The sequence below is a fragment of the Cricetulus griseus genome, chromosome 7 (assembly GCF_003668045.3).
Source record: "Cricetulus griseus strain 17A/GY chromosome 7, alternate assembly CriGri-PICRH-1.0, whole genome shotgun sequence".
NCBI lineage: Eukaryota > Metazoa > Chordata > Mammalia > Rodentia > Cricetidae > Cricetulus > Cricetulus griseus.
Window position 1 is genome coordinate 118,083,875 of NC_048600.1, and position 14,039 is coordinate 118,097,913.

Sequence of the window (14,039 nt, forward strand, 5' to 3'; positions counted from 1 at the left end):
CTTTATATAAAAATTGTGTATCTATATAAACCTTTAGAAATATGCTTGTTCTGAGCTTGGATTCCTGTTTCAGGGGATGGTAAGATCAACTTCTCTGACTTTATAGAGGTACTGACAGATAAGAAACTCTTCCTCAAGGCTGTGGGTGAGTAGATGTCACTGGGCAGCCCCGCCACTGCATAGAAAACACGACCCCTTAGGTCTCCAGTCAGAAGACAAATGCATAAGGGAGAGTCCAGGACGTGATTTTCTTTGTATTTTCCCTACAAAATAATATGAAATAAACTAACTGATAATATCAGAGTTGCAATTTGAATAAATCAAGCAGCTACTGCCGCCCTGCAGGAGACACTGCTTTTGTCTCTAGTGAGAGCACTAAGAAAATGACAAATGCAGACAGTTTAGTTTTCCTTTCGTTTTAATTTATTTTTATTTTATGTGTATGGGTATCTTGCCTTGCATGTCTGTATCACATTACCCAGAACTGCAATTACAGATGGTTATCAGCAGCCATTTAGGTGCTGGGAATCAAACCCAGTTGTGGTAGAACATTATTTTAAGGTGTGTGACTTTTGTTTCTGCTGCATTTGTTTAACTCCATGAAGCTGTTACTGTGCTGTCTAAAACACCTGATGGCCTAATAAAGAGCTGAACAGCCAACCAATAGTGAGGCAGTAGCCAGTATAGACAGGGCTGGCAGGCAGAGTATAAATAGAAGGCAAAAGAAACAGGAGTAGTAAGAAAACAAGGAGAGGAAAACTGCAGGGGTTGGCCACACACACACACACACACACACACACACACACACACACACACACACACACACGAGTCCAAAAACCCAAAAAAGCAAAAACTTCATGTTACACCCAGGTCCTCTGGAAGAGCAGTCAGTGCTCTTGGCCACTCGGCCATCTCTCCAGGCCCTTGTTTTCCTTCATAGTGTGTGAGTTCTTAACTAAGCACATGGACTACTTCTTTTTCTAGAGCTTGGGTGACTCACTGCTTCCGTGAGAGGCTGAGAAGGTTAGAAAGCTGGCTTTCACATGTGGCCATCAGCCTCTCCTGCTCTGTTTCTGAACTTAACAGGCTGTCTTGGAAAACCTGACCTTTCCCCAAACAGAACATTTTTAATGTTTTACCTTCTTTCTAGCCCCCTCCCAATTTAGTATTGTTATAAATTCTCAGTAAAATTTTAAGAGATGGTTTTCTCAGAAGACATTTTGAAATTTCTCTTCTCTGTTCCCTCTATAGTTCCAGAAAGGAAACTGTGTTTGGATTTAGCTAACAACCCAGGAATCCTGTTATTTGAAATCCTATCAAAACTTGTAGAGACTTCATCCCTGAACAGAAGGGATATAATAGAGCTGGTAAGGTAAGTGGCAACAGAACAGGTAAAGGCAGCTTACTGAGGATGTGTCACCAGCATCCTGCTTCACAGAGGCCAATCCAAAACAAAAGAAAGGGTCAGGGCAAAAGGCTACATGCCACAACACTCTGAAATCGTAAGACTGAGCCCACACCATGCTGAGGCTCCACATGGGCATAAGACATCAAAAACAAAACAAAACAAATCTTCAGCCATCCCTAACCCAAGACAAGCTAGCTATTTTCTTCACTACTCTGTCTTCATTTCGTCACCTACAAAGGTAGCAACGCCCCCTGCCTTAAAGGGCAACTGTGGGATGACACAGCGCAGCACAGGCGAAGCACAATCAGGGTTACTTCTCACACTGAGGAATAAACAGAATAAAGAGGGTGTGCTTGTAATTTAATCGAGTCCTTACCGAAAGAGTGCACAAAAAATTTCAGAAAGCAGTTCAAATGCTCGCCCAAGAGTGGGGTGCTAATGTTAGCCCAGTGACCTGGGCTTGTGGCCTCCAGCACTGCCTCTCACTCCTATGTGGACAGGACACCTTTGCTAACACTGCTATTTTTATTGAAAGTGGACTGTGTGGTTGTTGTTTATCTGGTAATCTTATGAGGTTGTTTTTTACCTGCTGAAAAATTTCCAAATCCTGGGAAATAGAGACCCAAGATCCAAGAATTCATTAAGACCCTTACTAGATACAGTGAAAAAAAGTCATCTCAAGGGCATCAAAATACAAGATAAACAGACATGGTGGCAAATGCCTTTGGCCTAGCACATGGGAGACAGAGGTAGGTAGATTTCTATGAGTTCAGAAACAGCCTGGTCTACATATCAAGTTCCAGGACTACACAATGAGACCCTGTTTCCACAATAAATAAAGAAATAAACAAATCAAAAAAGTGTAAGACAAAGGAAAATCTAAAGAAAAAAAAACAGCATTGAAGCATATAAAGAAATCCCTAGGGGCTGGAGAGATGACTCAGAGGTTAAAAGCACAAACTAGTTTTCCAGCAACCACATAGTGGCTCACAACCATTTGTAATGAGATCTGGTGCCCCTTCTGGCCTTCAGGCAGGCATACATGCAGACAGAACACTGTATACATAATAAACAAATAAATAAATAAATAAATCTTTAAAAAAAAAAAAAGGCATGCCTTTAATCCCAGCACTCCGGAGGCAGAGGCAGGTGGATCTCTTCGAGTTCGAAGCCAGTCTGGTCTACAGAGTGATTTCCAGGACAGGCTCCAAAGCAATGCAGAGAAACCCTGTCTCAAAAAAAAAAAAAACAAAACAAAAAAGAAGAAGAAAGAGATTAAGAAAGAAAGAAAGAAAGAAAGAAAGAAAGAAAGAAAGAAAGAAAGGAAAGGAAAGGAAAGAGAGAGAGAGAGAAATCCCTATTACAGTACCAGCAGACTTGTCTCCAGAAATCTTACAAACCAAGTCAGAATGGAATGATTTGTTCAAAATGTTGAAAGAGAATACTCAACAACGAAGAATTCTACACCTAGCAAAGCTGCCCTTCAGAAATTAAACAGAAAGACAAACACTGAGGGAATGAATCGCTACCCAGCCTGGCAACTATGTTCAATTCCTGGGACCCACATGGTAGAAGGAAATAGTTCCTGCAAGTTGACCTGTGAGCTACACGCACAGGTGTACTAACAAACATGAATGCACATGCGTGCACATACATGCATACATATACATTAATTAATAAATGTATCCAGCAGTGTTGGTACACACCTTTAATCCCAACACTCAGGCAGAAGCAGGTGAATCTCTGTGAGATCAAGGCGAGTTTGGTCTACAAAGTGAATTCCAGTACAGTCAGGGTTGTTACACAGAAAAACCCTGTCAAAACAAAACAAAAAAAATTAATAAATGTTAATGATGCCAAAAACTATAAAAAGAGACTGAGACCGTTCTTCTGTAAATGATAAAGGAATCAGTAGAGAGGAAATAACAGCGGAGGCTGCAGCTCAGCATCTAGAGTACTTGGCTGGCACGCACAAGGTCCTGAGTTCAGTTCCCCCACACTGGAAAACTGGTCATAAGCTTCCTAAAAGAAATTAAGAAAAGGAAAAAGGGATCCTGTGTAGCTGAGTGGTAGCCTGCTTTCCTAATATGCACAAAGGCCTGGGTTTGATCCCAGAGTGTAGGAAACATTCAAATGCTATTTCCAGGCAGGCATAGAGGCTCATGCTGTGATCCCACCGCTCTGGAGTCTGAAGCAGAAGTGAGAAGTGACACCATGAGAACAATGCCAGCCTAGGATACAAAGTGGGACCCTGTCTCAAAAAAGGAAAAAAAAACAAAAACAAAAAAACCTGCGTTTTAAAACCCAATACAAAGTACTGCAGTATATGGCTTCTTCTTCGAGGGTGTCGCCAGGAGTAAGGAGCCCATGCTCTTGTAAATAACCCTTCGCCAGGACCCTGTAAGCAACCCTAAAGACACACACTGAGTCTTCAAGCCAGAAAGAAAGAGAGGGAAAGAAGGTAAGGATGAGGGGAGAGGAGAGGGAGACAGAGAGGAAGGGAAGGGGTGAGGAGTGGGGACGGAGGGGGAGAGAGTGACAGAAGGGGGACTAAAGTGGAAAGAAAAGGGAGCCAGAGGGGAACAGGAGACGGTAGCTGGGTGAATGTATGATAAAAATACACGTACGAAAACGCCATGACGAAACCTGTTATTATTATGTATGATTAACATATGCTAATAAGTTTTAAATAGATTTAAAATAAACATTAATCAACATCTATAACTGGCAGTTTGGTGTTCTTTTTTTTTTCCTAACAATTCTTAATTCCATTTCTGAATTACTGTATTTTCTCTTTAAGCTATTTTCGAAAAAAATTCCGGGAAAGCTACACAGAAATCCTGAGCAGTCCGTACTCGAAAAGGGGCTTTAAGGCAGATGTATGCACTCCTCCGCGCTCAAGCACCGCTGCCTTTGCCAATTCTGCCAGGGTCTCGATAATGAAAGAAAAGGATTTGTATAAGTTTCTCGAAGCACTCAAGCGTAAGAGCCGTTTTCCCTCTCCACTGTTAAGATTGACCTCCCTGTGACTGGTCAGAAATAAACCCCAGAGTTCCAGAGCAGGGCCCGAGGCTCTTGGAGTCACTACTCTGTCACACAGACAGCATTTAGAAGCAGAGGCCCCCCTGACTGAGTGAAGTCTGGGGATGGGTGTGGTGTGGGAACAGGAGACTGAGGCAGAGAAGCCAGGGTCACAAGGGGAGCAGAAAGTGGGCTGAGCTCTGTATGCTTGCCATTACGGGAACTCTTTACATCATTTATAATGCCACTTTTGTTTTTATCTTTTTAGGGTGTGATCTTCCTTCAGGTAGCCCATACTCAAAAATACCGATCTTTCCATTGTTCCCTGATTTGGACTCCACGGTGATGGGTAGACCGTTCAAAGACATACAGAAGTTAGAGACGCTAAAGAGAAAGGAGCCTCTCAGTTTCTTTGAGGACTATTTTTTCCATAAAAGAGATTGGAAAGCACAGGTAAGTTTTAATCTGTCATACTAGATAATTTAAATACTTCCATTTGTAAGAACCCAACTCTAGCTGGGCTATGGTGGGTGCAGGCCTTTAATCCCAGCACTCGGAGGCAGACGCAGGGGGATCTCTGTGAGATCGAGGCCAGCCTGGTCTACAGAGCTACACAGAGAAACCCTGTCTCAAAAAAAGAAAGAAAGAAATTTCTGACCAGGCAGTGGTGGCACATGCCTTTAGTCCCAGCTCTCAGGAGACAGAGGCAGGCAGATCTCTGTAAGTTCAAGGCCAGCCTGGTCTACAGAGGGAGTTCCAGGACAGCCAGCACAGTTATACAGAGAAACCCTGTTTCAAGAAACAAACAAACAAAAATTCTGGTTCTGTTTTTGTAAAACATGGTCACACGGTAGCCCAGGCTGGCCTGGAACTCATGTCAGTTTTCTTGCTGTAGTCTCCCAAGGGCTGGCTTTACACAACTTCATACTAATACTCTTCCCCATTGTTAAGTCTTTTTATAATTAATGTCAAAAGTTAGCATACAAACTAATGGGTTTCACTATGGCATGTTACACATATGTATAATTATGTCTTTGTTATATAATTCAAACTAAAATGTTTTACTGATCTATTTTTTATGTGCATAAAGGCCGCAACTGTAAAACCTATCAAGTCCGCCTCAGGCTATTCAGATGACATCTTAGCCATTGACCAACTATTCAAGAAGAAGCAGCATTGGACAGTGGCTGATGCAGTGGCCATCAAACAGCATGTGAGTACTCCATGTCAGACGCCTCCCCAGACTGCACTGTCAAAGGTATTTTCTACTGGGAAAACTCTACCTCCAAAAACAAAAATCCCCACTTTATGCGAACTGTGTCACTCCCAGAACTCTCCAGAGATAGCATTACTGGAGGGGCTCAGGTAAGAGGAGAGGAAAACACACAGAATACAAGGACCACAGAGGTGTGACTTGTAAAGGCCAAGGGAGTAGAAGCATCAAGAGCATGCTGTTAACAGCAAATGCAGGAGGAGGGTGGAATGCAGTAAATGCGCCCTGTCCTTCTCTGTGGAGTTGCTAAGATGTTAGACCATAGCAAAGTGGAAGTGTGTGTTCTAGAGCCTCGCTGCCCATGCCTTAGTGTATGTGTGTGTGTGTGTGCGTGCATGCAAATGTTTGAGCATGTGTATGCCAGAGGTCAGCCTCAGCTGTTATATTCCTTAGGTATCTTCTGCTTTTTTTTTTTTTTTTGACAATAATCAAACTCTTGACACCTACTCCCAGTTTTCTACTCACACGGCAACCTCATAGTGCCCACTCACACACCCACTCATAAATGTGTATCCACTCACGCACACACTCATAAATGTGTATCCACTCACACACCCACTCATAAATGTGTATCCACTCACGCACCCACTCATAAATGTGTATCCACTCACACACCCACTCATAAATGTGTATCCACTCACGCACACACTCATAAATGTGTATCCACTCACGCACCCACTCATAAATGTGTATCCACTCACGCACACACTCATAAATGTGTATCCACTCACGCACACACTCATAAATGTGTATCCACTCACGCACCCACTCATAAATGTGTATCCACTCACGCACACACTCATAAATGTGTATCCACTCACGCACCCACTCATAAATGTGTATCCACTCACACACCCACTCATAAATGTGTATCCACTCACGCACCCACTCATAAATGTGTATCCACTCACACACCCACTCATAAATGTGTATCCACTCACGCACACACTCATAAATGTGTATCCACTCACGCACACACTCATAAATGTGTATCCACTCACGCACACACTCATAAATGTGTATCCACTCACGCACACACTCATAAATGTGTATCCACTCACGCACCCACTCATAAATGTGTATCCACTCACACACACACTCATAAATGTGTATCCACTCACGCACACACTCATAAATGTGTATCCACTCACGCACCCACTCATAAATGTGTATCCACTCACACACCCACTCATAAATGTGTATCCACTCACGCACACACTCATAAATGTGTATCCACTCACACACCCACTCATAAATGTGTATCCACTCACGCACACACTCATAAATGTGTATCCACTCACGCACCCACTCATAAATGTGTATCCACTCACACACCCACTCATAAATGTGTATCCACTCACGCACCCACTCATAAATGTGTATCCACTCACACACCCACTCATAAATGTGTATCCACTCACGCACACACTCACTCATCATAAATGTGTATCCACTCACGCACACACTCATAAATGTGTATCCACTCACGCACCCACTCATAAATGTGTATCCACTCACGCACACACTCATAAATGTGTATCCACTCACGCACACACTCATAAATGTGTATCCACTCACGCACCCACTCATAAATGTGTATCCACTCACACACCCACTCATAAATGTGTATCCACTCACGCACACACTCATAAATGTGTATCCACTCACACACCCACTCATAAATGTGTATCCACTCACGCACCCACTCATAAATGTGTATCCACTCACACACCCACTCATAAATGTGTATCCACTCACGCACACACTCATAAATGTGTATCCACTCACGCACCCACTCATAAATGTGTATCCACTCACGCACACACTCATAAATGTGTATCCACTCACGCACACACTCATAAATGTGTATCCACTCACACACCCACTCATAAATGTGTATCCACTCACACTCATAAATGTGTATCCACTCACGCACACACTCATAAATGTGTATCCACTCACACACCCACTCATAAATGTGTATCCACTCACGCACCCACTCATAAATGTGTATCCACTCACACACCCACTCATAAATGTGTATCCACTCACGCACACACTCATAAATGTGTATCCACTCACGCACCCACTCATAAATGTGTATCCACTCACGCACACACTCATAAATGTGTATCCACTCACGCACACACTCATAAATGTGTATCCACTCACGCACACACTCATAAATGTGTATCCACTCACGCACACACTCATAAATGTGTATCCACTCACGCACCCACTCATAAATGTGTATCCACTCACACACCCACTCATAAATGTGTATCCACTCACACACCCACTCATAAATGTGTATCCACTCACGCACTCATAAATGTGTATCCACTCACACACCCACTCATAAATGTGTATCCACTCACGCACACTCATAAATGTGTATCCACTCACACACCCACTCATAAATGTGTATCCACTCACGCACACACTCATAAATGTGTATCCACTCACGCACACTCATAAATGTGTATCCACTCACACACCCACTCATAAATGTGTATCCACTCACGCACACACTCATAAATGTGTATCCACTCACACACCCACTCATAAATGTGTATCCACTCACGCACACACTCATAAATGTGTATCCACTCACACACCCACTCATAAATGTGTATCCACTCACGCACACACTCATAAATGTGTATCCACTCACACACCCACTCATAAATGTGTATCCACTCACGCACACACTCATAAATGTGTATCCACTCACACACCCACTCATAAATGTGTATCCACTCACGCACACACTCATAAATGTGTATCCACTCACACACCCACTCATAAATGTGTATCCACTCACGCACACACTCATAAATGTGTATCCACTCACGCACACTCATAAATGTGTATCCACTCATCAAATGTGTATCCACTCACGCACACACTCATAAATGTGTATCCACTCACACACCCACTCATAAATGTGTATCCACTCACGCACCCACTCATAAATGTGTATCCACTCACACACCCACTCATAAATGTGTATCCACTCACGCACACACTCATAAATGTGTATCCACTCACACACCCACTCATAAATGTGTATCCACTCACGCACACACTCATAAATGTGTATCCACTCACACACCCACTCATAAATGTGTATCCACTCACGCACACACTCATAAATGTGTATCCACTCACGCACACTCATAAATGTGTATCCACTCACGCACACACTCATAAATGTGTATCCACTCACACACCCACTCATAAATGTGTATCCACTCACGCACACACTCATAAATGTGTATCCACTCACACACCCACTCATAAATGTGTATCCACTCACGCACACACTCATAAATGTGTATCCACTCACACACCCACTCATAAATGTGTATCCACTCACGCACACACTCATAAATGTGTATCCACTCACGCACCCACTCATAAATGTGTGTCCATGAGTTCTGAGATTGGGAGACACCACAGAGAGAAAAGCATAGTTCCTATTCTAAGAAAGCTTGGGGTGAGGGTAAAGTCCTGGAGACGTGGACAGCAGCAATGCACTGGGATGTGTGGAACTTGAGAACACAAAGTCATGGGCAGCTGACTCCTGTCTGGCTATTAACACATAAACACACAAGTAAATGCAGGCCACCTGTGGCCAGAGACCTCCAGCACCAGATCAGCTGCTCCAAGAGCTAAGAAGCTTGAAAGATCATTAGTTTAGCCTCCCTGTATCTCAGCCATGGGACAACAGCAGGGATCTCTGTGTCAGGTGAAGAATCTAGGAGGAACATGTAGGCGGTTTCAATCTCCTTTGTTTAGCAGCACCCACCCGTATACTAATAACTAATGTGCCCCAGCCTAGACTTCTTTCTTGTACGTTGGCCTTACCTCACTCACCATCTGAGAACCATCCCACCCCCACCCCACCCCCGTATGCTAGGTCTCATAACACACCACGCTCAACATGCCCCATGCTCACTCATCTACTGCATCAGCCTGGCTCTCCCCTGAGGATGCTGTTTCTCAGTTGTTGATACTACCATTTACTAAGTCACTGAAGCCACCCTCAACGTTGATTTTTTTTTCCTTACTCCTTACCAGTCACTAACCTTAGTCCAGCTCATTCTGGGATGCTTTTCCCTCCAATCTATCCCTGTCCTGCTTAAAGGTAAGTGCTTGAGCTGAAGGTATAGCTCAGTGGCAGCCCTCTTGCCTGTCACGGACAAAGCCCGGGGTTTAATTTCCAGTTCTAGGAGCTGGGAAGGATGGGTGCAGGAAACGCTTCCAAGGAGCACCCCAGAGATGGAAGCAAGATTACAAGTTGAAGAGCAGCCTGTGCTGCATAAAAAAAATAAAAATAAAAATAAAAATAAAAGTTCAAGTCCACCCTGGGTTACTGAAACTTCCCCTCCAAGAGTGGCAGAGTTTTCCACTACTCTATATAACTGAGGGTCAGGAACAGCCCCCAGGGCATGCTCTCTGTGAAGGGCTGCCCTCCCCTGCACTGAGCCCACTCACTCCTCCTCCACCACTGCACTCACTTTCACCAAGATGCTCCAACTCTCCTGCCAAGTCCAGGGTGGTTATTGTCTTCAAGCACTTGTTTATGTGGCCTCTTCTTCCTAGGGCTCCTTCCCATCACCCCTTGATACCTCCACCTTAAAATCCTTAAGGATTTGCTCAGCTCAGCATCTACTCCCTGTCTTAGGCTGAATCTGGCACCTACACATCCTAACTTAGCCCCTCGCTTCTCTCCTGGCACTCGCTCTGGAGAGCAGGCTGGCCTGGAACTCACAGAGACACGCCTGCCTCTGCCTCCTGAGTTCTGGCATCAAAGGCGTGTGCCACTATACCCAGCTTCCAAGTGATACATTTTCATTTCTACCAACTCCTAGCTCATAGTCCTATGCTACCCCATACGCTGTCTCAGTGACTTTCACATGTGTATCTCCCAAGCCATCAATAACTATGGTTTATAAATTAAAGGCAGTTCGGGTAACCACACTAAGTTAATATCTGCCCTCTCGATGCAGGTAAAGAGAGCCACAGATACCTATAATTTAGGGATTGCCCTTGAGCACCGGAAAGAAATGCTGAATCTCTGGAAAAAGATCCGAGGGGATTTGATTGGAATCGAAACCAACAACGAGTCCTTTTACAACACCTTTTCTACATACACATGGTCCTGGAATGTCTGCCAAGAGCTGCTTTCCGCTAAGGACTTGCGGTTGCATGATGCCTACATGAACAGAAGCTCCTCCGGCAATTCTAGATTGTCCACCCCATCAGATCTCAGTGAGTGTGACCCGGAGACAGGAAGGAAGAGGAGATGGAAAGGGTTCAGAGGGTTTCGGCAATGAAATGTCTACATTTTCTAAGCAACTCTTCGAAAACTGCTATCCATAGTTATCAAAATTATGGTTTCTTGCTTTTATCTACTACATTCTTTAGCAGGTGAAAATTTTAACATCTTTTGGATCCCAACCAGTAAAAACCTTCAAATCACAAGATGGTTTCTCTTTCCCAAATCTTTGCTAGTTAAAAGTAGTTACCCTATTATTATAGCCAGTTGCTCTCTGCTACTCCCACTCGGCTTAAAACAGCCAAGACAGCAGCATAAAGGGAAAAACGTTGGCCTGAGTTTCTAAGGGCCCTCCATGCAATACCCATCTGAGTTTGGGATGGCTGTAAATGAGGTGGGGTGTTTGAATGTTTATGAAAGACACCAGATGCAGAGAACCGAAGCTTCAGGGAATGGCACCAGCAAACCCTCCACCCCACCACAGAACCTCCGTGAAATTTAGGAATTCCTAAGGCACACCTTTCACTTGGATTGTTCCTGCAAAAATAACTGAGCTCATCCATTTCATTAAAGACACACGTAGCCGAGTGGTGGTGGTGCTCACCTTTTAATCTCAGCACTTGGGAGGCAGAAACAGGTAGCTGTATGTGAATTCCAGCTCAGCCTGGTCTACAGGGTCTACAGCCAGGACAACCATGGCTACATAGAGAAACCCTCTCTTGAGAAAAAAGAAAACATGGCTGTATTGCAAATCTGTGGAGGATCATCATATTTTGTTTTGTAACATGTGCTATGTTTGCAAGTATGCACATGTGTGAGTACACTCGGATGCTCTTGTCCATGCTTGTGTGTGTGTGGAGCCTCGAGGTTGATGCCAAGGTGTCTTCCAAAATCACTTCTCTGTTTTGCTTTTTGAGTCAGGGTCTCTTACTGAACCTGGGGGCTCAATTTTCTGCTAGAATCTGGCCAGTGAACCTCGAGAATCTGCCTGTCGCCATGTTCACATCAGTGTGCTAGGTGTATAGATGCATGCCACCACACTCCAATTTCTACACGGATGCTGGGGGAGCTCGGGTCATCATGCTCATACAGCAAGCATTTTACCCACGAAGCTCTCTCTTCATGCAAAAATGTCATGATCTTTATTGTGATAAAACTTAACTGTATAGAATTTACCACCTTAAAAATATTTAAGTGTTCAAACTGCAATAATGTCAATTTAGTTCATGGCTAGCCATTTTGACAGGCAAGTGTTGTCTGACTTACTGCTTCAACAAACCAGAAGACAAGTAGTTGTGTATGAATAAATAAAAAGACAGGTAGAAAAATATTTAAGTGTAAACCGGGCATTGGTGGCACACACCTTTAATCCCAGCACTTGGGAGGCAGAGGTAGGCAAATCTCTGTGAGTTCGAGGCCAGCCTGGTCTCCAGAGCAAGTGCCAGGATAGGCTCCAAAGCTACACAGAGAAACCCTGACTAAAAAGAAGAAAAGAAAATGAAAAAGACAAAAAGATTTGGGGTTGGGGTGATACTTCAGTCAGTACTTGCCTTTAAGAGTGAGAACCGGCCAGGTGGTAGTGGCCTTTATAAAGTCCCAGCACTCGGAAGGCAGAGGCAGGCGGATCTCTGTGAGTTCCAGGCCGGCCTGGTCTCCAGAGCGAGTGCCAGGACAGGCTCCAAAGCTACACAGAGAAACCCTGTCTCAAAAACAAAACAAAACAAAACAAAACAAAACAAAAAAATAAGTGTGTATCATTCTTATTATTCTTAGTTCCACTTTTGTCGTTCTTCTGGCTTTCTGTGGATTTTGACAGTTTGCCAAAGGGAGGCACACAACTTTGGGATTCTGCAAACACTAAATCTGTGTTAACCTTTTGATCTATTATCAGGATGACAAAAGTATTTTATTTGCTCTGCAGACATCCCCCCCCCACTTCTGCAGGGAGGGTCATTCAGCCCAGTCTAGCCTCAGGCTTGATAAATAGGCAATAATGACCTTGAATTTCCTGATCCTCTTGTCTTCTACTCCTGAGTGCCAGGAGTGCAAAGATTACAAGTGTACTCCACCATGCCCAGTTTATGTGGCACTGGGTATCAAAACCAGGGCTTCATGCATGCTGGGCAAGCACTCTGCCAGCTGAGCCCCAGCTGTAATCTTGTTAATTCATATGGATCCTCTTTCCCTCCCCCTGCCCTCCCTCCCTCTGTAACCCTGGCTGACCTGGAACTCACTTTCTAGAGCACACTAGAGTAGAACTTCAGCAGCACTCATGCTTCTGACCCCCAAGAGATAGGATTACAGCTGTGTGCCATCATGCCCAGCTCTTACACTAATTCTCATCCAAAGTTGATCAACGGCATCAGCTATTTTTGAGAATTTTCTAAGAAACTGTTTTGAAGGTGTGTAAGCCCATCCCAATCGATATGCAGTACAGATTCTAGTCATTATTCTAGAAAATAGACATATCTAGAAGAGAGAGAAAAGAAAACGAGCAAGGCAGCATATACCTGTTATTCCAACTCACTGGGAAGCTAAGGCAGGAGGATTCAAAGAATTCAAAGTCAGTCTGGGCTAGCTACATAAGAGACCCTACCCCGGAAGACCAGAAGAAGTAAAAGACACATTCAACGCTTGAGAAAACAGAGGACTGTATGGAACAGTTTGTGTTGTTTCTTCAGAAGGGCTCTCATTGTGAGCCTACACAATTTTCAGACTCACAGTCCTCCTGTATGCCATCGTGTCAGACTACAACATAAAACTATAAAATGCCAAGAAAAGGCAATGAAGACAGTAAAGGCCCCCAAAACTATTTACTGGAACTGCCTTAAAATAAAATACCTTGAGTATTCAAAAGGCTATCTGGTGACACAGATCAGTGGTGAAGAACTCACTGAACATGTGCACAGTCTTAGAGGCCATGCTTAGGACAGAAGTCCAAATCTGTTCACGATCTAGGCACACTGGCACATGCCTATATGCCTAACTAATTAGGAGTGAGGCAGGAGAATCAGCTGAGCCCTGTAATTCTCTCTCTCTCTCTCTCTCTCTCT

General features: G+C 43.9%; 1 protein-coding gene across 1 annotated transcript in view; it reads left to right on the forward strand.

The window, feature by feature from the left end:
• The window catches only part of Efcab3 (EF-hand calcium binding domain 3), a 22,753-nt gene extending 11,709 nt beyond the window's left edge, over positions 1 to 11,044 (forward strand). The window contains exons 4-9 of the mRNA XM_027427874.2: positions 74 to 145; positions 1,252 to 1,372; positions 4,209 to 4,390; positions 4,698 to 4,882; positions 5,520 to 5,642; positions 10,718 to 11,044. Of these exons, the coding sequence (XP_027283675.2) occupies positions 74 to 145; positions 1,252 to 1,372; positions 4,209 to 4,390; positions 4,698 to 4,882; positions 5,520 to 5,642; positions 10,718 to 11,044 (1,010 nt within the window). The remainder of the gene's footprint in view (positions 1 to 73; positions 146 to 1,251; positions 1,373 to 4,208; positions 4,391 to 4,697; positions 4,883 to 5,519; positions 5,643 to 10,717) is intronic.
• Positions 11,045 to 14,039: the final 2,995 nt, after the last annotated feature.